Source organism: Haliotis rubra, unplaced genomic scaffold, assembly GCF_003918875.1.
Source record: "Haliotis rubra isolate DU_JTF1 unplaced genomic scaffold, ASM391887v1 Scf41, whole genome shotgun sequence".
Taxonomy (NCBI): domain Eukaryota; kingdom Metazoa; phylum Mollusca; class Gastropoda; order Lepetellida; family Haliotidae; genus Haliotis; species Haliotis rubra.
The window spans coordinates 401,700-429,271 of NW_025767091.1; the positions used below are offsets into that span (position 1 = coordinate 401,700).

The window sequence follows — 27,572 nt, forward strand, 5'->3', positions numbered from 1 at the left end:
CTACCACAAAGTACCAAATGAGTTGCCATTGACAGCAGGGTACATTGAAAATAATAGAAGAGCTCTCAGCCAATCAGAAAGCGACATTTATGTGTGAGGTGAGATAAAATACTTTGCATGCTTTGTCACTGTGGCTTCTAAAGCCTTGGAATAAGTAAGTGAGTGAGTATGGTTTATGCTATAGAAGCCACAGTGATATATGGCTGAATGGAAATGAAGTCTGTCAGTTCTTCACACTGAGTGGCGTCTCACCTGTTTAAAATATTTGATTAAACTCAGAAAACCAACAAATAAGCTGCTGAGCTGGGATTTCTGTTTGCGACATATACAAATGTTTCCTGATACAGGAATGTTACAGGACCTGCAACACCCAGCATGCGACATGGCGAGTGAGGCTGATGAAATGTTACTTGTTCAAACATCTTTGAGAACAAACTGACATATTTTCGTAAATATCCCAGCCAAACACTGACAATATCAAACTATCAGTCCGTAGCACAGTTTGTTTTGAGGAAGGTAATGCACTTTGTCGTTTAGAGCCACAAACAGGTCTTTAGCAAAAAGATCCTCAAGCTCCACTCCCACACGTCCGACTCTCAATCTGTTGGAGAAGGAGCCATTTTATATAAATCATCATCACTAACATCATCAAACTCCAAATCCCCAAGAGGGACATCTGATCCTTCGGAAGAAATTGTTATACCTCCAGCATCATCATCAACCCTGTACTCATCATCACTGTTAGAGTCCTCCTCATCACTGAAGTCCGCTATCTCCACGTCCATCACTTCAATCATCTGCCCTGGTTCACCTAAAACCACATCCTTCATGGCTTCATCCATGTCCACAGTCCTCACTCCCTGCTCTTTCAGCAGCCGTGCAAAATCCTTGATCATAAAGACGTCTGCCACCATCACAGTGGGATCCAGATTGACTAACTCGGGCTTTCCGGAAGGCCGAAGAGCTCTTTCATTCATGGAGATTCGAAGATCTATAATTTTCTCCGGCTTGTGTCGATGTTTGTTCTTTAAGTGGGACCTCATGTTCTTGCAGTGGTAACTGTCGTACTTGCAGTAGCCACACTTGTAGATTCGTCCATCCAGATGTTCCTCAACATGTTGGCTGAAGCTCTCCTTGTCCACGGCCTGATATCCGCAGAAACCACATTTCAATAACAGACCCAGGGACATGTCTGGGTTGAGGTGCTTGAAACTGCCATGTGAAGCAAGATGGCTGCGGAACTTGTAGAGGGATCCCACCTTGTACCGACAGAGGTGACAGCAGTAGATTCTGATGGATTGAGCTGGAAACGAAAACATCACACATGAACTACAGATCAGAAGGTCAGACAAGATTGAAAAGTCCTCATATTGTGCAATACTCATTGTAAAGAACTTTTTAATCTGTTTAGAAAAGCCTTCATCTTAAACCCAAGCTTAACTTATAAGGATAATTAGTTCTCATTCTGCTTAGAGAAGCCTTCATCTTATGCCCTAACTGAACTTAAATGAATAACTAGAAAGTGTTTTTACTCATAAAATTTAAACGTTGAGACCTCAAACATTTCATTTGATTCCTTCAATTTCAAAATCTCTAAGAATGAAAATACATATTACTGATAGTATGTTATTATGTCTTCATTTAATATTTATATATTCAACTGGACTTAATTGCTTATCAACAAATCAACAACTCCACAGTTATATTTTACAAGACATTCAGAATTCTAAATGATTCTATTTTGAATTCATAAATGAATCTGTTGTTTTTCAGTCACAGAGTTGTCTCTAGTCAATAAAAACAAATGCTGAAATCAAAATCAAATTTTATCACATTCAGTTACAGATGTAAGTTTTCCCCTGGAATCTAATCAAGAACAAGATAGCTGATATCATGGAAACTGTAGTAGCATGGAACAACACCAGAGCCTGGGTATGCTGTATCTCTCTCTCTCTCTCAATAAGTGAAACAGAAAAAAATAAAACTGAAAGAAATTTGGTGAAGATGGGTATATTAGTTTCAGAATTATGCTCTGGAAAAGAACATTACTCTTCAAAAAGACAAAAGTCCAAATTGTTGCCATGAAAGCAGAAAAAAATAAAATTGAAAAAACCCACCTCAAACCCCCAAAAGGTGAAGATTGTTCAAGTAGTTTTAGAATTATGTTCTGGAAACAGAGGAACGCCAATGCCAACAGAAACTCAACCACAAACAATATGTCTCCCGATGCTTCCGGTAAAGGTTCATCTTAAACCTTATCTTAATGTATGGGGATAATTAGTTCTCAATCTGCTTAGAAAAGCCTTCATCTTAAACCTTATCTTAACATATAAGGATAATTAGTTCTCAATCTGCTTAGAAAAGCCTTCATCTTAAACCTTATCTTAATGTATAAGGATAATTAGTTCTCAATCTGCTTAGAAAAGCCTTCAGCTTAAACCTTATCTTAATGTATGAAGATAATCATTTCTCAATCTGCTTAGAAAAGCCTTCATCTTAAACCTTATCTTAACGTGATGCATGAGGATAATTAGTTCTCAATCTGCTTAGAAAAGCCTTCATCTTAAACCTTATCTTAATGTATAAGGATAACTAGTTCTCAATCTGCTTAGAAAAGCCTTCATCTTTAACCTTATCTTAACGTATGAGGATAACTAGTTCTCAATCTGCTTAGAAAAGCCTTCATCTTAAACCTTATCTTAATGAATAAGGATAACTAGTTCTCAATCTGCTTAGAAAAGCCTTCATCTTAAACCTTATCTTGATGCATGAGGATAATTAGTTCTCAATCTGCTTAGAAAAGCCTTCATCTTAAACCTTATCTTAACGTATAAGGATAATTAGTTCTCAATCTGCTTAGAAAAGCCTTCTTCTTAAACCTAATCTTAACGTATAAGGATAATTAAGTCTCAACCTGCTTAGAAAAGCCTTCATCTTTAACCTTATCTTAACGTATAAGGATAATTAGTTCTCAATCTGCTTAGAAAAGCCTTCATCTTAAACCTTATCTTAATGTATAAGGATAACTAGTTCTCAATCTGCTTAGAAAAGCCTTCATCTTAAACCTTATCTTTCTTGATGCATGAGGATAATTAGTTCTCAATCTGCTTAGAAAAGCCTTCATCTTAAACCTTATCTTAACGTATAAGGATAATTAGTTCTCAATCTGCTTAGAAAAGCCTTCATCTTAAACCTTATCTTAACATATAAGGATAATTAGTTCTCAATCTGCTTAGAAAAGCCTTCATCTTAAACCTTATCTTAACATATAAGGATAATTAGTTCTCAATCTGCTTAGAAAAGCCTTCATCTTAAACCTTATCTTAATGTATAAGGATAATTAGTTCTCAATCTGCTTAGAAAAGCCTTCATCTTAAACCTTATCTTAACATATAAGGATAATTAGTTCTCAATCTGCTTAGAAAAGCCTTCATCTTAAACCTTATCTTAAACATTATAAGGATAATTAGTTCTCAATCTGCTTAGAAAAGCCTTCATCTTAAACCTTATCTTAACGTATATAATGATAATTAGTTCTCAATCTGCTTAGAAATCTGCTTAGCCTTCATCTTAAACCTTATCTTAACATATAAGGATAATTAGTTCTCAATCTGCTTAGAAAAGCCTTCTTCTTAAACCTAATCTTAGCATTATGGATAAGGATAATTAGTTCTCAATCTGCTTAGAAAAGCCTTCATCTTAAACCTTATCTTAACGTATAAGGATAATTAGCTCTCAATCTGCTTAGAAAAGCCTTCATCTTAAACCTTATCTTAACGTATAAGGATAACTAGTTCTCAATCTGCTTAGAAAAGCCTTCATCTTAAACCTTATCTTGATGCATGAGGATAATTAGTTCTCAATCTGCTTAGAAAAGCCTTCATCTTAAACCTTATCTTAACGTATAAGGATAATTAGTTCTCAATCTGCTTAGAAAAGCCTTCATCTTAAACCTTATCTTAACATATAAGGATAATTAGTTCTCAATCTGCTTAGAAAAGCCTTCATCTTAAACCTTATCTTAACGTATAATGATAATTAGTTCTCAATCTGCTTAGAAAAGCCTTCATCTTAAACCTTATCTTAATGTATAAGGATAATTAGTTCTCAACCTGCTTAGAAAAGCCTTCATCTTCAACCTTATCTTAACGTATAAGGATAATTAGTTCTCAATCTGCTTAGAAAAGCCTTCATCTTAAACCTTATCCTAACATATGAGGATAATTAGTTCTCAATCTGCTTAGAAAAGCCTTCATCTTAAACCTTATCTTAACATATAAGGATAATTAGTTCTCAATCTGCTTAGAAAAGCCTTCATCTTAAACCTTATCTTAACATATAAGGATAATTAGTTCTCAATCTGCTTAGAAAAGCCTTCATCTTAAACCTTATCTAAATATATGAGGATAATTAGTTCTCAATCTGCTTAGAAAAGCCTTCATCTTAAACCTTATCTTAACTTATAAGGATAACTAGTTCGTGCTATGTACCAAATACAGACACTGAATCGATGTACCGATATGAAAGTAGTTCCTTCCAGAGCACCTCATTTACATAATTATCAGATAGTGGTACGAAATTTATAGGACTGGTTTATTGCATTCACAACAATAGCCACTATATGGTTAGGAACAATACGGTCAAGTGAAAGGTTCTGGATGGATGAGGGGATGTTTTCTGCTGCATCAGCAATATTCCAGCTTCATTACTGTGGCCTGATAATAATCTGGGTCATGACAGTGACATAGCCAAGGCAACAATCCTCACCATCAAGTGTACTGATTAAAAGAAATGTATAAGGTTTTGCAACAACATGACCTGATAACTACTTTGTCCAGCATTATGTAATTTCAAAACAAACAATAGTGCCATGGCAATGTAGCTCACATAACATCTTATATTTGGGATTACACTTTCTTAGTAAAGTACAGATTCTAGTACTTTTGTTGGGTTGAGTCCCATTCAGGCCTTGAACCCACAGTCAAGAGACAGGCACCTAATCGCTAGCACACAAAGTCAGCTGTCTAACCCACTCAGCCACCACTGTGCTTTACTGAGAAAGTGTAATCCCAAATATAATGTGTTATTGCTGCTTCAGCATGTTCAGGTTGTAAACCCTACTATTTCGTTTTTCTGCCTTTCCATCCCTACTGACATCCAAAACTAGATAAATAGTGATTAAATGACATCAATACTTACAGGTAGTTTTCACCTTCTTTTCTTTGCATGCTCTGCTGGGTTCATCTTCATCCGACGATGAGATCACAGGCTTTATCCTTCGTCTTTTCTTTTTAGCAGGTTTCATCACAATTATGGAATCAGAATCGGACTCGGACTCAATGTCTCCTTTGCACTTTGAAGCCTTGTTCTCATAATTAACTTCACGTTTTTGTTGTACTGTTGATTGTCTCGGAGTTTCAGCCTCTGATACTGTACTGGAAGCATCTGGTTTGCTTGTTTCAGTCTGTGAGGAAATCTTGATCTTTTTATTGTTGGCACGCTCAACACATATGGGAATAATATCCCGTACCTTCTTTTTGATTTTTTGTCTGGCAGCTTCAGCTTCAGGAATTTTATTCCCATGAAGTCTCTCCACACAATGCTTGGCAAGATGTGTCTTAATGTCAGACTTCCTATTCCTGTAGATATCACAGTAAACACACACATATTTGTAATATACTCTCTCTTCATGGTCACTATTATCGGGACTGCTCGGCACAAGTGCTGCATACATGGACTCCTCAGGATCACTATCGTTTGTGGCAGTTTTAGAGTCTCTAGATACATCTTTAGTAGAGTCCTTTGAAGAACTATTTGATGCTTCAGCACGATGCTGAGTTTTCTTTGAATCTTTCAATTCTGGAGAAATTTTGTCCTTTAGAGGTTTTGATGACTTTGTTGTGGCAGTTTTAGAGTCTCTAGATACATCTTTAGAAGAGTCCTTTGAAGAAATATTTGATACTTCAGGACGATGCTGAGCTTTCTTTGAATCTTTTACTTCTGGAGAAATTTTGTCCTTTAGAGGTTTTGATGACTTTGTTGTGGCAGTTTTAGAGTCTCTAGATACATCTTTAGAAGAGTCCTTTGAAGAAATATTTGATACTTCAGCACGATGCTGAGCTTTCTTTGAATCTTTTACCTCTTGAGAAATTTCGTCCTTTAAAGTTTTTGATGACTTTGTTGTGGTAGTTTTAGAGTCTCTAGATACATCTTTAGTAGAGTCCTTTGAAGAACTATTTGATGTTTTCTTTGAATCTTTCAATTCTGGAGAAATTTCGTCCTTTTGAGGTTCCGATGACTTTGTTGGATTTGGAGCTTGATCAGACTCTGAAGATCCTTCTGGAAGTGCAGACTTTTTCTGGGCAGCATTAGAAGACTTCCCTGAAGAGTGACTGTCATCAATACCAGGAGCCACCTCAGAAGGTTGGGAACCTGTAACTTCTTGAAGTAGACTTTCCAGAGGAATGTCTTCATACAAAATCTCCTTTCCTTTGTGGAGAAATCGGCTGTGGCTTTTCAGTGAGTCTTCTGTAATGTAAGGAGCTGAACAATAAGCACAATGCATTAGTTTACTCACATTATGCTCAATTTTCAGATGTAGCACTCCCTTGGTCTTACTGCAATCCACAAAGCTACACTTGGGACACTTGTAAGACACATGTCTAGGTTCTGATTCTAGTGTCTTCGGTTTTTTAGCAGGTTGTACTTCTGCATTTTCCTCTAGACATGTTTCTTTTCGCTTTTTTAACTTTACTCTCTCTGAAATATCACTGACAACTTTGTCCCCAACATCAACTTTTTCAAGAACCACTCTTGCTTCTTCCATGCTCATTAGAGAAGACTCCCTTTCATTTTGGTCATGCTCCTTTGCAGGTTCAGAATGAGCACTTTCTGAATTTTGGTTACCGTCCTCACAATTTTCCTTCTCAGAATGTAGAAGTGGCCATTTTTGAAAAGTATCAGGTGTAAAATCATCATCAAAATCATCACCACCTTCATCTCCACTTTCGATGTTATTCTCTTGCACTACATCTGGTTCATCCATGGTCTCCAGCGGATGCTTATGCTTGTAATGAGATTTCAATAACTCCAGCAGATGTGTCTTGAATTTACAAAACTTGCATGTGAAATAATCAGGAACTAACGATTTTGGAGAATTTGTTGTGACTGTGGTTGTTTTCGTTCCAGAGTTGTTATGAACTTTGAAAACGTGTGTGCCAACGCTGTTCTTTGTCAAGGCCATATAATCACACAATCGACACTTGAACCTTTTCAAACCTCCTGCAGTTACAGGCATCACATTCTTTGAAATTTTCCCCGGACTTCTTACAGGCTTGATTGGACTGGTAGGCTTGATTGGACTGGTAGGCTTTCTCCTTGCAAGGATGTCAGAAAGCTTAGGCTTTACAGCTTTTGCAGATTTGTTTCGTTCCTTTTTGTCCATATATTCCTTCACAGCAGACTCGATGTCCACATCAAGGAACTTGAAATAGACATGACTGCCTGGGTGCACTACTTTGATGTGTGCGCCCATTTTGCTCTGTTCCAAAAGTTCAAAATTACAATGTGGGCAAGCAACAAGATTGATCTTCAAATGTTTGAGAAGATGACAATGAAGAGAGTATTTGCTTGGGTAATCAGCTTTGCAGCTTTTGCAAATAAGTTTCCTTGTTCTTCCCATTCTGACGTCATACAGTGGCTGTAATTTCTGATCCAGCATGTCACTTCCAACCCTCAACTCTGTTTGTCTCTTGTAGGACGACGAATGATCAGGGCTTGATGACTTTGTGGTACTCAGATGGGATCTTTCAGGTCCCTTTTTACCCTCTTCTGATAAGAGATCTTTAATACTGTTGTGAAGATATCGAACTGTTAATTCATTCTCAGGATGCTTTCCTTTGCAGTGTTTGGCCACAGAATATCTTTCAAGCCCTGAAAAGTCACAGTAAGAGCATTTGAACAGCTGCAGACCAAAGTGCCTCCTCAATATGTGGCTATGCATAGAGTAAAGTGACTGGTGTTCTGTTTCACATCTTCTGCAGATCTTCTTCTTTCCAATAACTTTATACTTGCTCTTCAGCTTGTCATCTAATTCCTTTGTACCCAAAAACGGCTTGACGTCAGTGACGACCTGGTCATCCTGGATGAGCTTCCCAAGAACCTTGAAAATCTTTGGCCTTACTTCATCCACAACTGGAATGATTTCTTCTGTGTGACACTTTTTGTCATGGACATCAATCATGTGATCCTTCACAGTGTTCCTTCGAGAGCTCTTGAAATCACACTCCTTACATTTCCATAAAGAAATGTCTAAATGGTCCAGGATGTGGCCATGAAGGTAATTCTTCTTGTATAAATACTTCAAGCACATCATACAGCGATAGGATGATCCATGACACTCATATAACCACTCAAGTTCAGTGTCCAGTAGCGGACTCCCAAGTTGGAGTCTTGTATCATTCTGTTCCTCCTTCTTTGGAGCTGCATCTGTCATGACTTTTTTCACAGGACTTCCTATTTTTCCAGTCTCAACGACAATCTCTATTTCAGGATGGTCTTTAGCAATATGCCGTTGAATATTGGTTTTGTACACTGAGGAATGGTTGCATGCAATGCATCTGACTGGACTAATGAAAACACTGCTGTCGGGAATCGTCATCTTAAGGTTACCCTTAACTTTTTCTGTGTTGGTGTTGCCAACATGCTTTCCACCATCCTCAGCACCTTTGTTACTTGCTGGAGAGGGATCTTCATTTGTGGACGCATCCGATATCTGATTTGGGATCTTGTTGGTGCCAGACAGATGGCACCTCTGCCTGTGTTTATCAAGAACATCTTGGCCTAAACATTGGAAAGGGCATGAGGAGCAGTTCAATACTTCTGTCTTGGACACTTTCAGAGTACGACTAAACTGCAGTTGTGCCTTACCAGTTAGCTTGTGAATATTTGCCATATGATTCAACATTTCATCATTGCTGCCCATTTCAAATTTGCAAACTGAACATACATAGAGATTGTAGGTCAATAACTTGCTGTGTTTTCTTAAATGTATCTCAAAATTTGACAGAAAGCTAAATACCTCAGGGCACTCTGTGCATGGAAACGATGATGCCACTTTGTCGGCTTTCTTATCATGCTTAGCAATGTGAGTGTTCAAGTCATGTCTATTTAGACCAACGTATGTGCATAAATGACATCCCAAAACAGGATCTAGAGAAGTATCTAGAGAACCACCCAAACTGGTTTGATCACCTGGTTCATTACAGGAGAGGTGTGCATCTGTATTTTCAGGTGATGCTGGTGAAGCAGCTCTGTCAATCTCAAGGACAATGTTTTGATCTACTGGACCATCATCTCCCAACACTGCAGAAGCACCATCAGAAGCAGATGTTGAAGCATCAACTGGTAGTGCAGATGTAGATCTTGCTGAAGATACTGGTGGTGGAGATGTAGAACTTGCTGAAGATACTGGTGGTGGAGATGTAGAACTTGCTGAAGATACTGGTGGTGGAGATGTAGAACTTGCTGAAGATACTGACAGGGCATTTAAACGATTATCTTTCCTGTCCCTGCACACAAGGTGTTTCAACATGTTTGTCATTCTGCTTTTTCCGGGATGAGATTCCATGATGTGACGGACCAGCACAGTCTTGGCACAATCTCTAGCATTGCAATATCTGCAACTCACTATGTGAAGTACGTTTTCTTGCAGATGTTTCATGAAAGACACAAGATCAGAAAATGGATCCTTGCAGTAGTTACACTCATATTCCTTGACATCAGTATGATAGGTTGCCAAATGCTGGTAATAGCCCTGCAAGATATTGGTTGTGAATCTGCAGCCAGAGACTGAACACGTGTGCACAGCTACCCCAGGAGCATGACCTACATAATGCTTCACTAGATGACGTAGCAAGCTGTCAGGACCATCACTAGAATACTGACAATGGGAACACAAGAGTGAACCTGGCTGGTTACATTCGCCAACATGTTTCTTCAATTCTTGGGGATATAACGAAGAGTATCCACATTGTGCTCCACAAACATAAAACGTCCATGTTGTCGCTGCTTTGACAGGAGATGGTGTGTTACTGTTCAGATCTGTTTCTGATCTTTTAACCAATCTTTGTGAATCCTTGGCATCACTAGAAGTGTGACCTCCCTCAACAGATGAAACTGGTTTAGCAACATCTTTACTTCTTTGATCACTATCCTGAATAGGTGTTCTTGAAGTCAGATGTTCTTCTGTATTATGAGCATCCACTGAGGACACGGTTCCTGATGTAACCTTGATACTGGTCAGATCTGGTGTTGCTTTGGATTTTTCGTTGTTGGGGTGTAGTTCCTTTAATGAAGGTTCCTCTGCACAACTGGCTTTACCAGCATTAGAAGGATCCCCAGATTCCAAAGTAACAGACTGTTCCTCCACAACAGTTTTAGGAATTACTTCGCTTCCATGGACTGTTGGAGCTGATCCTTTCAGTCTTGATTCAAGTGTTATTGTTTTTTGTACTGGGTCCCTTGAAACTACTTCTGAAGAAATGTCTATTATAGGTGGACTCAGTTTTGATTTATCCACTGGGTTCTTCTGTGCTGTATTTGTCTCATTTGGAGGGTTTGAATGTTGAGAATCAGTAGCATTTGATACAGTTCTATACCCCTTGATTTCCAGATATGCTGACATGCCTACCAAGCCATTCTTAAGTTTATCTATGTAGCCTTCTGTTTTTGCACATGTAATAGTCTTCAATCCGTTCATATTACACATTTTACAGTCTGGGCAGGGCAAATTAACATCATGGATGTGATTCCACAGATGTGCTCGGAAGCTGTCTTCGTGCTTAAATCTGCCCCGACACATGGCACAGGCATACGTTCCATTAACCAAACCTACTGTAAACAGTACACATACTTGCTTAGATGGTTCCAAAGACTGTGGCTTATACAGAAAGCTTTCTGTTGCCAGAGTGTGTTTCTGACCTTCACTTGCCGGGATATTCTTGGAGGTAACTGTATGTTGTACTTCTGATGGCTTCGGATTATTTGGACTGTTGAAGGTTTGGGTCTTGGTGGGAGCTTTTTGATTTACTGATGGTACCTCCATTAAATTTCCATATCCTGCTTTCTGAAAGACAAGCAGCTGACAGTTGGGATTGACAAATGATACATTTTGTGGAATAAATCCAGGGGCTGCAGTTGGATTCAAAACCTGAGGAGTGCCTGATAGGGTCTGCTGTGATGGAACAAGAAATGACGTCAAAACAGGTGCAGGAAGCTTTGGTAATATTGCAATATTAGCACTTGCACTTGGACTCATAAAAGTTTGAGTTGTATCATGGAATTTCAGCTGTTTATCCTTAGGTTTGGGATTCTTATCTGGGCTTCCTTTACTTTTGACAGGTTTGATTTCTCTTTTTGAATTTTCTCCTGTTGACGATACTGTGGGACAGACAGCAACTGAGGTCACACCCATAGGGTTTACATTCATGTTTACGTTGTTCAGTGACACTGGTATGAAAATTGGCTGCATGTTTGGTTGCTGATTCACTGGCACAGTGGCCTGATTCCCAATAATAATCTGATTTGGGTTAGATGTTATAATATGCGTCTGGGGCATAATCTTTGGTGGTGACAGTGTTAGCTGTCCCACTACTGAGTTTTGTGGTGGAGATGTTAATACTGAGGAGAATCGTGTATTTGAAGGATTTGACACAACAGGTGTCATGACTCCACCACTAACAGCATTAAGAAACAATGGCACTGGAGGTACGGTTAAACCTGTAGTCTGTACAACCCGAATATTCCTACTCTGTGGAGATATTGTTCCTGGCATAATACTTGGAAATACATTTGGAACTGGACCAGTTATAGGTTGAACACTCACTTGGGCTTGTCCTTCACTTGGTGCTTGGCCTTGTGCTGTGATTGTGGCTGTAGCTACAGGACGGACTGCTGTCGATGAGACTGCAGATGTAGCTGTTGCTGATACTGTTCCTAGACTTGATGTAACTGATATGGAATAATCTTCAACTGGTTTCACTGACTGCGGTGTAAGGACAGCCTCAGGTGTACTGTTCCTCATTTCTTCTTGATTAACCTTTGCAGTGTCTGATGAGCTCTGTATTGCATGAAAGTCGCTCGATCTAGGCTGTATGACATTTCTTTGGTCCAGGACACTTTCATTACTTCTCTGATTGACGTCAGTCTGGTTACTTTCTACTGCCTGATGTAGATCAACACCACTCCCTGCCATCTGCTTTGCACCCTGACCAGATTCCTCAGACCCCTGTGGTGACATGTCACTGGTTCCTTCTCCTGCCTTTTCATTCTCCAACGTTGCATCATCCTCCATTTTCTTCTTTTTACAAGACCAGTACATACCATTCAATTTATCAGCAAAATAAACACATGTTCCCTTCCTTTGGGCTTCCCGCATACAGTCTTTAGCTTTCTTGATTGCCCTCAAACCACACCTAAGCTGCTTCCCATCATGACTCTCTGACACATGCCTTCCAATATCAGACCGAGTAATAAAGTACTGTGAACAGTAAAGGCACTTGTATGGTTTCCACAGAAGATGTTGCATCACATGCTCTTCAAAGCTACTACCAGAACCTATTTCATCGCAAAGAAAGCACTTAAATTTGTCTTTTCTCTTCGAGTACCCAATGGAAATTCGACCCTTTTCAGGACTTTTTATCTTAATTTCCTTCTGGGGTGTTTTTTTCTTTAGAATCATTATCTGCTGTTTTCTCATCATCTCCTCCAGTGTTAACTTCTTCACCTGCCTCATCTTCAGTTCCAGTAACAAACGTTTCATTTTCAGTGTCTCCAGCTTCAAAATATGAAGTATCACTGCATGGTCTTTCTGCAACTTCACTGCTTTGGGCAGATGCAACTGAAGCTTGTTCACTTGATTTTTTCAAGTCAGGACTATTGCCTTGGGCATCAAATTCTTCTCGAGTAAGTGTAAATGGGCTTAACATCACAAATCCATGAGAACTATTTGCTGTATCTTTCTTGGCAAATGTTCCTTTTGCAGCTCTCTCTGGTTGACTAACATCATCCCTCAGAACCTCATCCTTATCCCGCTTCTCCTCTGTAACTGTGTCTTCTCCATTATTATCGGTCATTTTTTCATTTTCTGTAACTGGACATCCTCTGAGCAGATTTTCACCTGGATGTTCCTTATCTGTACTGATGTCTTCACTGATATTATCTTCAGTACTAGACTGAATGTGATCCACATCAAAAGGTTGAGACTCACATGTCTGTTCTGAACCATGTACCTCACCTTGAAAGGAACAGGTGTGTTCCTCATGCTGTCCCACAACTTTGTCCTTACTGATATTATCTTCAACATTGGCCTGTATGTGATCCATATCCAAAGGTTCAGATTCACAACTGAGTTCCAAACGTTTTTGAATGGGACTACAGGTGACGCCTTCTGTTCCATCAGCAACATCACCTTCTAGAGGTTCAGAAGCATCACCTTCTGGAGGGTCAGCAGCATAACTTTCTGGAAGATCAGAGACATCACCTTCTGGAGGATCAGTGGTATCATCTTCGGGAGGATCAGGGGCATCAACTTCTGGAGGACAGATCAGTGGAGGATCAGCAGTATCACATTCTGAAGGAACATTGGTATCATCTTCAGAAGGATCAAAGGCATCAACTTCTGAAGGACAGATCAGTGGAGGATCAGCAGCATCACCTTCTGAAGGAACAGTGGCATCAACTTCTGGAGGATCAGCGGCATCAAATTCTGGAAGATCAGAGACATCACCTTTGGGAGGATCAGAGGCATCTTCTGGAGGACAGATCAGTGTAGGATCAGCAGCATCACTTCCTGGAAGATCTCACCTTTGGATCAGAGGCATCAGGAGGCATCACAGCTTTTCTGGAAGATCACCTTTGGGAGGATCAGGGAGGCATCACCTACTGGAGGACAGATCAGTGGAGGATCAGCAGCATCACCTTCTGGAAGATCAGCAGCATCACCTTCTGGAGGATCAATGGTATCATCTTCGGGAGGATCGGGGGCATCAACTTCTGGAGGACAGATCAGTGGAGGATCAGCAGTATCACATTCTGAAGGAACAGTGGCATCAACTTCTGGAGGATCAGCAGCATCAAATTCTGGAAGATCAGAGACATCACCTTCTGGAGGATCAGAGGCATCTTCTGGAGGACAGATCAGTGTAGGATCAGCAGCATCACTTCCTGGAAGATCAGAGGCATCACCTTTGGGAGGATCAGAGGCATCACCTACTGGAGGACAGATCAGTGGAGGATCAGCAGCATCACCTTTTGGAGGATCAATGGTATCATCTTTGGGGGGTCAATGGTATCAGGGGCATCAACTTCTGGAGGACAGATCAGTGGAGGATCAGCAGTATCACATTCTGAAGGAACATTGGTATCATCTTCAGAAGGATCAAAGGCATCAACTTGTGAAGGACAGATCAGTGGAGGATCAGCAGCATCACCTTCTGAAGGAACAGTGGCATCAACTTCTGGAGGATCAGTGGCATCAAATTCTGGAGGATCAACAGCATCACCTTCTGCAGGTTCAGTGGCATCATCTTCTGGAGGATTAGTAGCATCACAGTCATGAGGATTAGTAGTATCACAGTCTTGAGGATCAGTGGCATCTTCTCCACAAACACTCGTGTTCTCTCTCTCCATGGTTTGAAACTACCATGAAATCACTACCAATCTCCACACATTGTTCAGGTCTTGCTACTTCCTCAGTTTTCTGGATCTGTTCATCAATCACGCTTTCTGTGGTCTTACTGGTCACAACTTCAGCTAATTCACTGGTATTTTCATGACTATTTCCAGCACCCTGCTCACCTGTGTGAACACTTTTATCCATTCTGATCGCAAATTCATGGTCCTCTGTCCTGGTAGACTGAGATAGGCTGTCATTAGAATCTTGACACTGTGAACCTTCTCGATCATGTCCTGGATGCTCTACTTCAGAAGAGAAAGAAGAACCATCTTTACTTGGTTCCCCTTGAACATTTTGTTTGGCAAGTACCACATGATCTGAAAATGGCTCATCTGTATTTGACTGACTGACCATATCTTTAGGTGGATTATTTGTGTCAATTGATTCATTGGATAATTTATCTTCATCAGAATGAGCATAGTTTGTTTCACATCCAACTTTATTAATGATCAACTCTCCTAAAGAATCACATCCTTCATGGTGTGTACTTGCTTGTGAACTTGATCCATGAACATCGACACAATCGTCACAGGCAGAAGCAGGTGTTTCCTCCAACAGATTTTGATCAGAATTTTGCTGCTCTGCAGGGGGAGATAAAAATACATCTTCATTTGGTTCACAAGCTGCTTCATCTAGATCAAGTTGTTTTGATTTGCTAAATGCCCCGTGAACAGAGCTTGTCTTATCTATGTTCGCTTGGTGGACATCAGTTGCTTCCTCCGGAACATTTTGGTTTGGTTTTGCAAGTGCCCCATGATCAGAACTCGTCTCATCTGTAGGTGTCTGATGGACATCATCTGTGTGTTGATCATCTGCAAGTTCATCAATGACTAACTCTCCTGAAGAATCACATCCTTCATTGTGTGTACTTGCTTGCAGATTGAAACCACATACAGAATGGGTTGTTTCCTCTAACAGATTTTGATCATGCTTTGGCTGCTCTGCAAGGGAAGTTAAAGAATCATCTTCACTTTGTTCACAAGCTGCTTTCTCCGGAACAGCTTCCTTTAATTTGGTAAGTATCCCATGATCACTTCTCGGGCCATCTGTCCTTGTCTGATGATCATCATCAGTAGCTAAACTATTTGTAAGTTTGTCATTTGATTCATTCTTGGACTTTTCGCCATCAGTATGGCCACAACTTGTTTCTTCAACACCTGAGAGACACTCATCCCTTTCGTAATCTGCCTCTCCTTTAGGACAAGTCAATTTTTTGGCATCGATAACAGTGATGCTATCAGTTGCTGATTGTGACACTTCAGCCTGATCGCTTGTTTTGGGTACTGACATGTCATTCTGCTCATTGGGGTCAGTAAATACATTCTGTGAACTTTTTTCATCCATCACAGTAGCTTCAGTTCCTGCCAAAGTCTGACCTTCAATGGCATTTTCTGAAGGCAATTTCTTTTCTGCAAAATGCAATGTACCACCATCTACCTCATCTTCGGACGGCAATTTCTTTTCTGCTGAATGCAATGTATCACCGTCTACCTCATCTTTTGAAGGATGACCTTCCTGAGCATCAGCTGTGTCCATCTGAGAAGACAAAATATAGAAAATGAGTGCAAAATAATATCCAGTGGACCATAGAAAATCAGTGATGATATCAAGTGTTTGTGAATAGTGAGCAGGTGAGCTATATGGCGGCGGTCAGTAAGTAATTGAGTCAGGACCAGACAATCCACTGATAAACAGCATGAGTATCGATCTACGCACTTGGGATACGATGACATGTGTCAACGAAGTCCGCGAGCCTGACCACCCAATCCCGTTACTCGTTTCTTACGACAAGCATGGGTTGCTGAAGACCAATTCTCACCCAGATCTTCATGGGTTTTTGTGAACAGGGTGGGCCAACCAGTGACACGTCATTCCCACAATTTCCCCAAAAGATGATAAATATTAATTGCCTGACGCTGCACAGCAAGACTCTTGCTATGCAAGAGCAGCCAGAAGTATAAAATTCGTAATTGCAGTATGTGCACTAGAGTATTATTACTTGTTAACACCATGTAAGTTGTAACACCTCAGAACTTAAATGAACTTATCTTGACATGGCAAGACACAGACTTAGACATCAAGATGTCCTGTCACAACACTGGTGCTAACATTAACCACATGATTATTAGTTGATATTTCTGTGAAGAAGCCCATAGCCATTGGTGAGGTACAGGACCATACCTTCTTACATCGTTCATATTTACATAGTTGTGTAGTACTCTCAAAATGCAAGTAAACTGTTACCAAATTTCAATTTTGATTTTGTTTCAGAAAGAGTAAAATATGTTACTGTTACCATTCTAAAAATTGGAATTTGGTTTTCTAAGCATATACAACATGTAATGTTTTTCAACTTTATAACAAATCACTAGAAGATTACAAATCACCCAGGCCCCTACAAATTTAAAAGAACAATCATCTGACATTTAAAGTCCAACTTGATCTTTTTAGACTAAGTCCAAATAGCCACCATCGAAATCATGAAAAATATAATGCCAAAAATCTGCAAATAGCAAAAGGCACTACTTCAAGATCTGTTTGATATATCTGCAAAGTGTTGTAGAAGGATATTGAACAGTTTTCGAGTTCGGAAACAAAGTCCACCTCTCACTTTTGAGACTATTAAAAATCAAGATAAATGGAAAAGACGAAAATCTATAATTAGCGACTTTAGGTTCTGTTTGACATTTCTACAAAGACTTGTTGAAAGATATTGAACGGTTTTGAGTTCTGCTCCGGAAACAAAATGATTATGGACGGACAGACAGACAAGGCGTCGACTATATCGCGCTGCAATACATGCATAGGGGATAAAAAAGAATGTGGGTGATGCAAAATAAATGCTTATATGTATAGGTTTGTTTTACAACCCAATGGGGTTAATTAATGTCTCGGACCAGACAAATTTTTTTCATGGTAGCTACTGAGCTAATGATGAACTTCAGAGACTTGAAACCAGAAGAATCATCAACCCAGTATAGTTTAACATAAAACAGTGGAAAGAATGGTCACCCAGTGGTTTTAGCTACTGAGCTAATGATGAACTTCACAGATTTGAAACCAGAAGAATCATCAACCCAGTATAGTTTAACATAAAACAGTGGAAATAATGGTCACCCAGTGGGTTTAGCTACTGAGCTAATGATGAACTTCAGAGACTTGAAACCAGAACAATCATCAACCCAGTATAGTTTAACATAAACCAGTGGAAAGAATGGTCACCCAGTGGTTTTAGCTACTGAGCTACAACAATGAACTAGAGACTTGAAAACCAGAACAATCGTATAGTTTAACATAAACCAGTGGAAAGAATGGTCACAGTGGTTTAAGATTATACAACAATATAATATCAGAAGGGGTGGTATTTTTATGACAAAGATTATACAAGACATGCTCCATCATCTCTCTAGGGACATGTCAAAACGCAGGGCTTGAAAAAAATTAAAATCTGCACTCGCCCTGCAGGGCGAGTAATATGAACTTTCCACTCGTCCTTCTAAAATTGTACTTGCCCTATGCAACATAATGAAAGTAAACTTAAATTATTTTATTTCAAAATTTTTGCTTGGACTGACTGACTGAGTTTAGTTTTACGCCACTTTTAGCAATATTCCAGCAATATCACGGCGGGGGAAACCAGAAATGGGCTTAACACATTGTGCCTGTGTGGGGAATCGAACCCGGGTCTTCGGCGTGACGAGCCAACGCTTTAACCATTTGGCTACCCCACCGCCCGTTTGCTTGGAATAAAACTACAATAAACATTACTTACTTTGTCTGCTAATTCGCTCACAATTTAAGATAGTTGAACTTCAAAGAAAAAGAAAAATGTTACTTCCCTTGACTTTGTGAGACGAAATATTTGAGAAAACTAGTAGATTACAAATCAACGTAGTGGATATTGTAAACCCAACAAAGCATGAAATAGTGAACTATATTACCTTGTTGAAAATATCAATGACACCTGGCAAGTGCGTTTAATATATGACAGGATTTTTAAAACATTAGATTAAATTAAAATTTCCACCTCATCTGTTTAATTCTTTCAACATCAGTCAACCAGAGGCATTTACTGCCATGACACCGAGTTCCAAGAGACCCTGAGATCTTAGAGGAAAATATCAGCTTGTAAAACATTACTGCTACATAGAGAATACCACACTCGGTCTCATTCCATACGAATTATATGAACTGTGTCCTTCCTATGGTATCCGACCCGGTTTAAAGCGCAGGTCAGATATCATAGGAAGGTCACGAAGCTCGTGATAATTCGTGATGGAATGAGACCGAAAGTGTGGTATTTTATTTATTACCCACGCCTTACATGCATTAAATTGACAAAATAGCGCATTTTTGTTCATATGTTGGTTTCAAACTGAAACCGGTTTCATAAAGAGGTTGCGGAAGAGTTTTGTACTGTAGTACAATATTTGCATGACGTCACACTGTAATGACGTCACTGCCTTGGTAACCAACGTCACGATGCATGTCAGTTGTCATCGTCTCGTACAGCCTCCTAGAGTAAACTACTCCGTAGCACCGCGTTCCTTGGTTTGCAGTTGCTTCATTCGGAAAACATCACTGGTGGAAATATTGCGCTTATGTTTTTCGACGGATATAATGTCTCAGTTCGACTCACAATTAAACAGTGACACGGCAACGTTCAGCAATGTTTACATTCCCACAATACATTTAAGTTGTAGAATGAATGAATTCGCGTGTTTGTTATGAATGAAAAAATAGTTACATCAGAATGTGACCTAATTGAGGTCATTGGTTATCCAATCAAATCGTTAGAATCTCAGGTCAAGTCGTTACGACACAGGTCAACGCGATACGACACTCGTGTGACGTACGAACGAGTTCAGTATGCAACTACCCATACGTTGACCACGTGGGTAATAATACATATTATACACCATTTGAAAGGTCTAATACTTCTGTTTATAAATATGAAATAAATTTTTTATCATATTATTCAAATAATACAACTACAACGTAAATAAGTTAATATTTAATGAAAAGGCAAGCTTACTTTCCAGAGGTACCACGAAGGGAGCAAAATATGTGGCGATTTTTTTTCAATTGTAACATGTCATACTATCCCCTTACCTTTTCTTTTATATTTTCATTTTTACGTAATCAGAAAATTATTTTTAAAATATTTCTCAAATAATATGTATGGTCGTCTATTTCCCGATATCAGTAGCTTTCTGCTCGGTAACGTGATACAACAGCGTGAAATACCTCCGTTTTTGAAGCTTCGTACGGATAACATGTGAGGCAATTCATTTGATGGCGGGTATCGTTCGAAAGCTCTGAACATAAACATTATCACTATACCCTTGCCAAGAGTATTTTCATAGTTGTAAGAAGCAACTTTATTGAATAAAGATTGGTTTCTAATGACGCTTTTCTGCCAAAGTCTGCTATGGGGATCGTGACTGGACAAAATTATGCATTTGACCTAAGGCAGCCAATCATATTGCAACAATGGATTGTATCCTCGTAGACGAAAACTTTTAGATTCAGACGAAAGTTTTGGGTAAAACCATGCTATTCTGAATGTGTTATGCAAAAAATCACCACCTATACGTATATTATGGAACTGAGTGGACGTATCGTGCTAGGCTATGACCATTGACAAAAATGCTTCATGCATATATTTTAGCATTAAACATCGTGTCCGAGCGCAAAGTTCGTGGCGACGAAAGCCAAGATGTCACTTGATATAATTTAATTACATGATCGCACAAAAAAGATGGAAATAGTAAGTTATAAATGTACATTTGAAAACTTTTATGAGTACTGTTATTGATTTTATTCATCGGTTTATTAAATTTGTATAATTATTATCTCGAAACATCGTTACTTTGATTACGATCGGTATAAACAAGCAGGGAATTCCTGAAAAATACTTGAAAATACTGCTAATCGGGAATGACGATGTTAAAACTTAAACTTATTGTTTTGAAAAATAGTTGGGTCAGAAAACGTATTCAAATTATGTTTTTCACTTGCCTGATACAAATTTTACTCTTCAATACGAGCGGACGAGTGGAATTTTGGAGCCCTGGTGAGTAATGTAGGGAGCACTGGGATGTGTTAATAGGGGGTTAAGGGAGGGAGTATTGGAATGATCTTGCATGTGCATTACCTGGGATATAGGTGTAGGTGTGTGTGTGTGTTGGGGTGGGGGTTGGGGCATGTGGGCTTGGGTTGTGTATATTGGTTATAAGTGTGAACATGTTCTGTATGTGAGAGGAATGTGTTGTCTGTTTTAGTTTTGTTTGTTATAAGTATAAATTAAGGAAAAGGTCTCCCATAACCCATGTGGGTGGCTCATACAACAAAAAAAGCTATTTATTTTAACTATGTGTTGTTAACTACTGGGTGAGACTTGAATAAATCTCTCTCTCTCTCTCATATACATGATATAAGCTTGTGGATATTTTGCTATTGACAGCTAAGCAGGAAATACTACAGATTTAGACAATGAAGTTGTGGTGACCATTGAATTAAATGCGCAGTGCAAAATTCATGAAGTATTTTTGCCACTTTTAGCAATATTTACCATCCACACTGATACTTTTTCAAAACATTGTTGTAGGGATTGTATCCCAGTTTCATGCCACTCCCTCTCTTGGCTCTCCAAAAGAGTTGACCACAGCTGACAACATATTTACAACATCATGTCTGCAAAAGAAAGGGCAGCCTTGCCTAGAATTGTATTTGTATCTTCATGGGTAAAGAGGAAATGCCACTAGGGAAGAAATCTTCATGGGTGACTTTCCGTTTTCAGTCCTTTTTCTGCAAGTACTTGATTACTAGGGCTACAACGAATACCCCATGAGGTGTATATGATACGTTTCCAAATATATAGAAACAAATACAAATATTTAATCACGAATACTGTAACTTAAATTTCATTGAATGTAAGGTTTACAATATGGTTCAAAATGTGAATGAAACCGTTATGGGTTGTTTTTGCTGCATTCACTATCTACATACATTTATAAATAGGGGTGATGATTATTTTTAAGACAGTGTTTTTTCTTGGAACTTTGTTGTTTGTCTAAGTGAGATATGCAAAATTGAATATTGCCAAAATATTATTTTGCCAAGGCTCTTTACTAGGCAGGGCTCCAGTTAAGGGCCGTATGGACGTATGAACGGATATAAAATATGCACGATACGGAAGGAAAAAATTAAGAAAACGCAGCAGATATGCACCATAGCAATGGCGTACGGCCTTAGAATCATTATCAGACGTAAATTCATCTGAAAAGGTATTGTTTTATTGTTTATTGACCTGTTTACACAAGAGTAACAATGTTGTGGTGCATATATGAAACAAAACACAAGATTACTGATACAACATTAAATTCCAATCAGTGCTCTAAATGTACTTTTAGGTTTTCAAGTACTCCTATATTGAAAAAATTAGGAGTACGTACTCTTGATGTTGAAAAGTTATCAGGGGGCCCTGCTAGGGCTGTAACTATGCATTAAACTATCAATGGATTGCAATGTTTAGTACCACTGTGGCACTCCCTATCAATGCACTGACAGTATGTGTGCCTATCAATAGTTAAGTAACTGACTTCCGTTGATAAGTGCGCAGCGCAAAATACAGGAAGAATTTTTCGTTTGTTTCTGTGCAGACTTGCATTAGTCTAATGTGAACACTGAACAAGAAATTAGTGTTATTAATTACTAACTTCATTTCTTTGGTTCATGTAATGTCATTGCCCTGTATAAATATTGTTGTGTCAAAATCACAGTAAACAGTTATTTTCTAAACAAAATTATACCAAAGAGCAGGGTGTGTGCCTTCTCTATATACAAAACCTTGCAGTAATTTAGCCTATGTGAATTTACAGTTGGACTAATGACTTTGGGAATTGAATTATTTGCATTGGCATGTAAGTATTAAGACACCAAATATTAAGTCCATGCCTACTTAGAATTTATACCAGCAGAATTGTCAGCTGGATGTTTTGGTTTCATAATCATGGTTTCACACTCAAAATGAGTCAATATGCTCTGAGTATGGTCTTACGTCATTTTTAACAATATTTCAGCAATATCATGAGGGAGGAGAACAGAAATGGGCTTCACATATTGTACCCATGTGCATGGGTGGAAATAACCCATTGCCCAACGTCCGAGTCCAGTGTTTTTTTCTGTCGGGCAAGCAGATTTGTATATCACACTGTACCGGTGTCCAATTGACTTTCCAATGTTAATTATGTTGTTTATTTAAAAAATCAACAAGAAAACAGACGGTATAGTGGAAAACTTTTCAGGGCAAGTGATTTTACATGTGCCACTGTACCGGAGTACACTAGCAATTTTAAAGTTATTTCTACCCCTGCATGTGGGACTGACTGACTGACTGAGTTTAGTTTTACGCCGCTTTAAGCAATATTCCAGCAATATCACGGCAGGGGGACACCAGAAATGGGCTTAACACATTGTGCCCATGTGGGGAATCGAACCCGGGTCTTCGGCGTGACAAGGCAATGCTTTAACCACTAGGCTACCCCACTGCCCCCTGCATGTGGGAAAACAAACCTGATTCTTTACTATAACATAAAAGTTACCAGACCATAGTGATAATATAAACCACTGGATATTAGAAAGTTATCACTTTAAAAGTAATTGTATAAAGAACAAACGCTGGTATAGGTTTGAACCCATGCAGAAAACATTTGCCAAAACGCAACAGTCCCTATAACAACGCAGTTGTTTGAAAACTTTGTACAAATCGTAAAGTTTTCAAAATGTGTAAAATTTAATTGTGGGACAATGGTCCAAATGCATGAGCATGATTGTGGCATAACTATCGATGTTGGACAGAGCAAGCATTGCATCACCAAAAAGCTACCACGAATATGCCAAGACCTACGCAAGTGTAACGAGACAGGGCGATCGATGTGACAAGTATGTGGGCCTCACAGTCAGTTGTCAAGAACCTTCAACTGCAGCCAGGCCACCATCAGCAAATTGATAAACCACTACCAGCAAAAGAGGCCAGACCTAAGAATGCCCAAGATCGGGAAGACCAAGAGTCACGACACCAGTCGAAGGCGTTACATCAACAGATCCACCTCCAGAACACATTCATCACGTTGACGAGAGCACTAGAACACGTCATCAGCAGACAAACAGTCCTTCGATGACGTGGTGTGGCTGGTATACGAGCCTATCGTCGCTTTCGTGGAATGGCCTTGACCCTTCGACACCAACGCAGACTGCAATGGGCACAAACTATGTCAGTCAGTGGCAGCTATGTGTTTTGGAGAGACTGCTCTTTACAGATGAAACTTGGTTCAGTCTGATCAGAATTGATGACAGAGTTTGATTTTGTTTACTGAACTGCATTCAAGAAGTTCATCTGTTCAATGGAGGAGGAGGCATCATGGTTAATGTCAACGTATTGCCTTGGCCAGCGCATTCTCCAGAAATGAACTCCATTGAACATCAATGGGATCATCTTGATCGTCAGCTGAGACAGCGTGCACCATCTACACCGAACCGACAGGAACTTCTTTCTTATACTTATGGAACAGGATTCCTGCTTACGTCATCCGCCGACTGATGACATCAATGAGAAGTGTGTTAGCGTGTATGGATGCCCAGGGTGAGGAGACGTGTGTTAGCGTGTATGGATGCCCAGGGTGAGGAGAAGTGTGTTAGCGCGTATGGATGCCCAGGGTGAGATGTGTGTTAGCGGGATGGATGCCCAGGGTGAGGAGGCGTGTGTTAGCGTGTATGGATGCCCAGGGTGAGGAGACGTGTGTTAGCGTGTATGGATGCCCAGGGTGAGGAGATGTGTGTTAGCGGGATGGATGCCCAGGGTGAGGAAGCGTGTGTTAGCGTGTATGGATGCCCAGGGTGAGGAGACGTGTGTTAGCGTGTATGGATGCCCAGGGTGAGGAGATGTGTGTTAGCGTGTATGGATGCCCAGGGTGAGGAGAAGTGTGTTAGCGCATGGATGCCCAGGGTGAGGAGAGACGTGTGTTAGCGTGTATGGATGCCCAGGGTGAGGAGACGGTGTTAGCGGTATGGATGCCCAGGGTGAGGAGAAGTGTGTTAGCGCATGGATGCCCAGGGTGAGGAGATGTGTGTTAGCATGGATGGATGCCCAGGGTGAGGAGAGCGTGTGTTAGCGCAGCGTATGGATGCCCAGGGTGAGGAGACGGTGTTAGCGCGGTATGGATGCCCAGGGTGAGGAGAGATGTGTGTTAGCGGATGGATGCCCAGGGTGAGGAAGCGTGTGTTAGCGCAGATGGATGCCCAGGGTGGTGAGGAAGCCGCGGTGTTAGAGAGGTATGGATGCCCAGGGTGAGGAGACGGTGTTAGCGCATGGATGCCCAGGTGAGGAGATGTGTTAGCGCAGTATGGATGCCCAGGCTGAGGAGACGTGTGTTAGCGCTGTATGGATGCCCAGGGTGAGAGAAGTGTGTAAGCGTGTATGGATGCCCAGGGTGAGGAGATGTGTGTTAGCATGTATGGATGCCCAGGGTGGGGAGGCGTGTGTTAGCGTGTATGGATGCCCAGGGTGAGGAGACGTGTGTTAGCGTGTATGGATGCCCAGGGTGAGGAGAGGTGTGTTAGCGTGTATGGATGCCCAGGCTGAGGAGACATGTGTTAGCGTGTATGGATGCCCAGGGTGAGGAGACGTGTGTTAGCGTGTATGGATGCCCAGGCTGAGGGGATGTGTGTTAGCGTGTATGGATGCCCAGGCTGAGGAGACGTGTGTTAGGGGGTATGGATGCCCAGGATGAGGAGACGTGTGTTAGCGTGTATGGATGCCCAGGGTGGTCACACTCACTACTGATGACGTGTCCCCTGACTCCAGTCGCATTATGCGACTCTTTATGCACTTTTCGAATGAACTCAAGTTGTCAAAATTAAAAATTACACACACAAATCAGACTCTTTCTTATGAATTGCGGCAAATGCAAGACCAGCATTACAATGAATTTTCAGACAAACTATTGGAAAATGATTTCTGTTTGTAAAAGTAATTGTAAAATAATTATGTTTTTGTTTCTATGTTTTGGTCAGTGAAGTTGGTGATAACTTTCTGTTTACTGTTCTGTACCTCTCCCACCCCTCACCCCTAAATTAACTGAACAAATACATTTGACACAATCATTACATGTGACAAGTTTGGACATTGTCTGAGGGTTGGACTTGGAAGCATGTTTGATAATTTGACCTTTTGTGACACTGACCTTGACCTTGCATTGAGGTCAACTAAAGCCTATTGTGATCTTGACCCCACAATACCGATCACATTTATCATGTACTAATGCTAAAAAATATACACATACTTTTCATAGGGCCAAGCTTACACAATCTTAAGTCTAAATATCCTCTGAAATCTATAAGCGTTCAGACTGATTAGCGGTATACTACAATACTCCTTTCAAACGATACATACTGCACTGCTTTCTCCTCAGAACCAGTGTACATGTACTGGGTGAAAAATAGATGAAGCTTTGTGATTATCACTATGATTTATGTTAAATATCTAAACAGACTTTCATTCCCACCAAAGTTATTCATTGTCATTAATTGACAAAACGGCATACTTTACACACTATAGTATAAGAAAAAATTTTCATTCAAAGTCAAATCTAAATTCGAGATTTCTGTTATCACAACCATAACATTTACTTTTAGGAGCATAGGTATGTAGAAAATACGCCCTCCTTGTACAATCAATGCCACTCACTGTCGAACATTAAAGCTCCCAATATATAGCAATGTAGCAATGCGTATCAGTTGGTTGGTTTGTTGTTCAATGGGGCACTCAGCAATATTCCAGCTGTGTGGCGGCAGTCTGTAAATAATCAATTCTGGACCAGAGAATCCAGTGATCGACAGCATGTTCACAATATGTTCAGAATACCATACCAGAATCACAATATTGCAATGTAATATTTATTTGCCAACACTGCCCTTACAAGCCTTGTTTTGACAAAACTAAGAGGAAAAGTGATCAAATCTGAATAAACACATTGAGCAGCAACCAGTGGATTGAAACCGTTTCCATACCAGTAAATAATTAAGTGTATTAACTCTCCTTAGAGCTCATTAGGAAATAGATCAATGAGAATAATTACGAGTAATAATATATATATCTAGTCGTGTAACTGCTATGGAAAATTACCTAAGTACACAATAAGATTATAAATAACGAAAAATAAGCAGAAACATTTCATGAATGCCATACATCATGAAACTTGACCTACGACCTCCCCAATGCTATATTTGGACATGTCCGTTTCATCACCATATAAGGTAAACAAAACCAAATGCCCATATTTGGATCGAAGGATTAGTCACCCTCCATTCGGACCAAAGCATAGAAGGCTATTGCTCGAAACTTCATTGAAGCTACAACAACCGACTGAAAGTGTTAAACAGTGGTCTAAATGACGATACGTATGTGAACAATGAACCTACTTACTCTCAACGAAGTTCGACATACATCATCACATTATAATTATCCCATTTTCTCCACGAACACACGCCAACCAATGTTACACTCCATACTGTTTTGAAGAGCGGATTCTTATAAGAGGACAGTATAATCACGTGATCGCATCTGACGAATTGAAGGCGCGAAAGGTAATACTGCCTTTGTAGCAGTTATGTCCCTTTGATATTGACAGTGTTTGTTTTAATATAAAAATGATACCGGTTACCAGCGTTCTATGTCAATATAATAAATCAACGCACGGTTACTACCGTGTTACGCGAACACATCAATACAATCCGATCCCACGAACTGTTGTCCTACTGTCGGGGCTTTTCCAGG

The 27,572-nt window shown here is 39.9% G+C and overlaps 2 protein-coding genes across 4 annotated transcripts; both read right to left on the reverse strand.

The window, feature by feature from the left end:
- LOC124288016 lies at positions 1 to 12,739 on the reverse strand. Of its 3 annotated transcripts, XM_046724539.1 has the most exons (4): positions 11,885 to 12,678; positions 6,244 to 11,125; positions 5,200 to 6,120; positions 1 to 1,303 (listed from the first exon to the last, which is right to left on the reverse strand). In XM_046724539.1, the coding sequence occupies exons 1-4, from the start codon at positions 12,584 to 12,586 to the stop codon at positions 597 to 599; spliced, it is 7,212 nt and encodes a 2,403-aa protein (XP_046580495.1). In that variant the 5' UTR covers positions 12,587 to 12,678; the 3' UTR covers positions 1 to 596. The 3 variants fall into 3 exon arrangements, with proteins under 3 accessions (XP_046580495.1, XP_046580494.1, XP_046580491.1); XM_046724538.1 differs by having other exon boundaries at positions 6,244 to 12,739; XM_046724535.1 differs by having other exon boundaries at positions 5,200 to 5,837; positions 6,243 to 12,678.
- Positions 12,702 to 27,339, reverse strand: LOC124288017 (otolith matrix protein OMM-64-like). The gene is made up of 4 exons (XM_046724540.1): positions 27,222 to 27,339; positions 14,490 to 16,270; positions 14,002 to 14,112; positions 12,702 to 13,714 (listed from the first exon to the last, which is right to left on the reverse strand). Exons 2-4 carry the CDS (start codon positions 14,686 to 14,688, stop codon positions 12,702 to 12,704), a joined length of 1,323 nt encoding a protein of 440 aa, XP_046580496.1. The 5' UTR covers positions 14,689 to 16,270; positions 27,222 to 27,339.
- Between the last annotated feature and the right edge of the window lie 233 nt (positions 27,340 to 27,572).

Coding starts and splice junctions, on each gene's coding strand:
- LOC124288016 (XM_046724538.1), bottom strand. CDS start 12,739: ATGATTCTAAAGAAAAAAACACCCCAGAAGGAAATTAAGATAAAAAGT. Junction 6,121..6,243: donor ATTGAAAGATTCAAAGAAAA/CATCAAATAGTT, acceptor ATTCAAAGAAAG/CTCAGCATCGTGCTGAAGTA. Junction 1,304..5,199: donor AAAGAAGGTGAAAACTACCT/GTAAGTATTGAT, acceptor TTTCGTTTCCAG/CTCAATCCATCAGAATCTAC.
- LOC124288017 (XM_046724540.1), bottom strand. CDS start 14,688: ATGGAGAGAGAGAACACGAGTGTTTGTGGAGAAGATGCCACTGATCCT. Junction 14,113..14,489: donor TGCCACTGTTCCTTCAGAAG/GTGATGCTGCTG, acceptor ATCCTCCAGAAG/TTGATGCCACTGTTCCTTCA. Junction 13,715..14,001: donor TACCATTGATCCTCCAGAAG/GTGATGCTGCTG, acceptor TTCCTTCAGAAG/GTGATGCTGCTGATCCTCCA.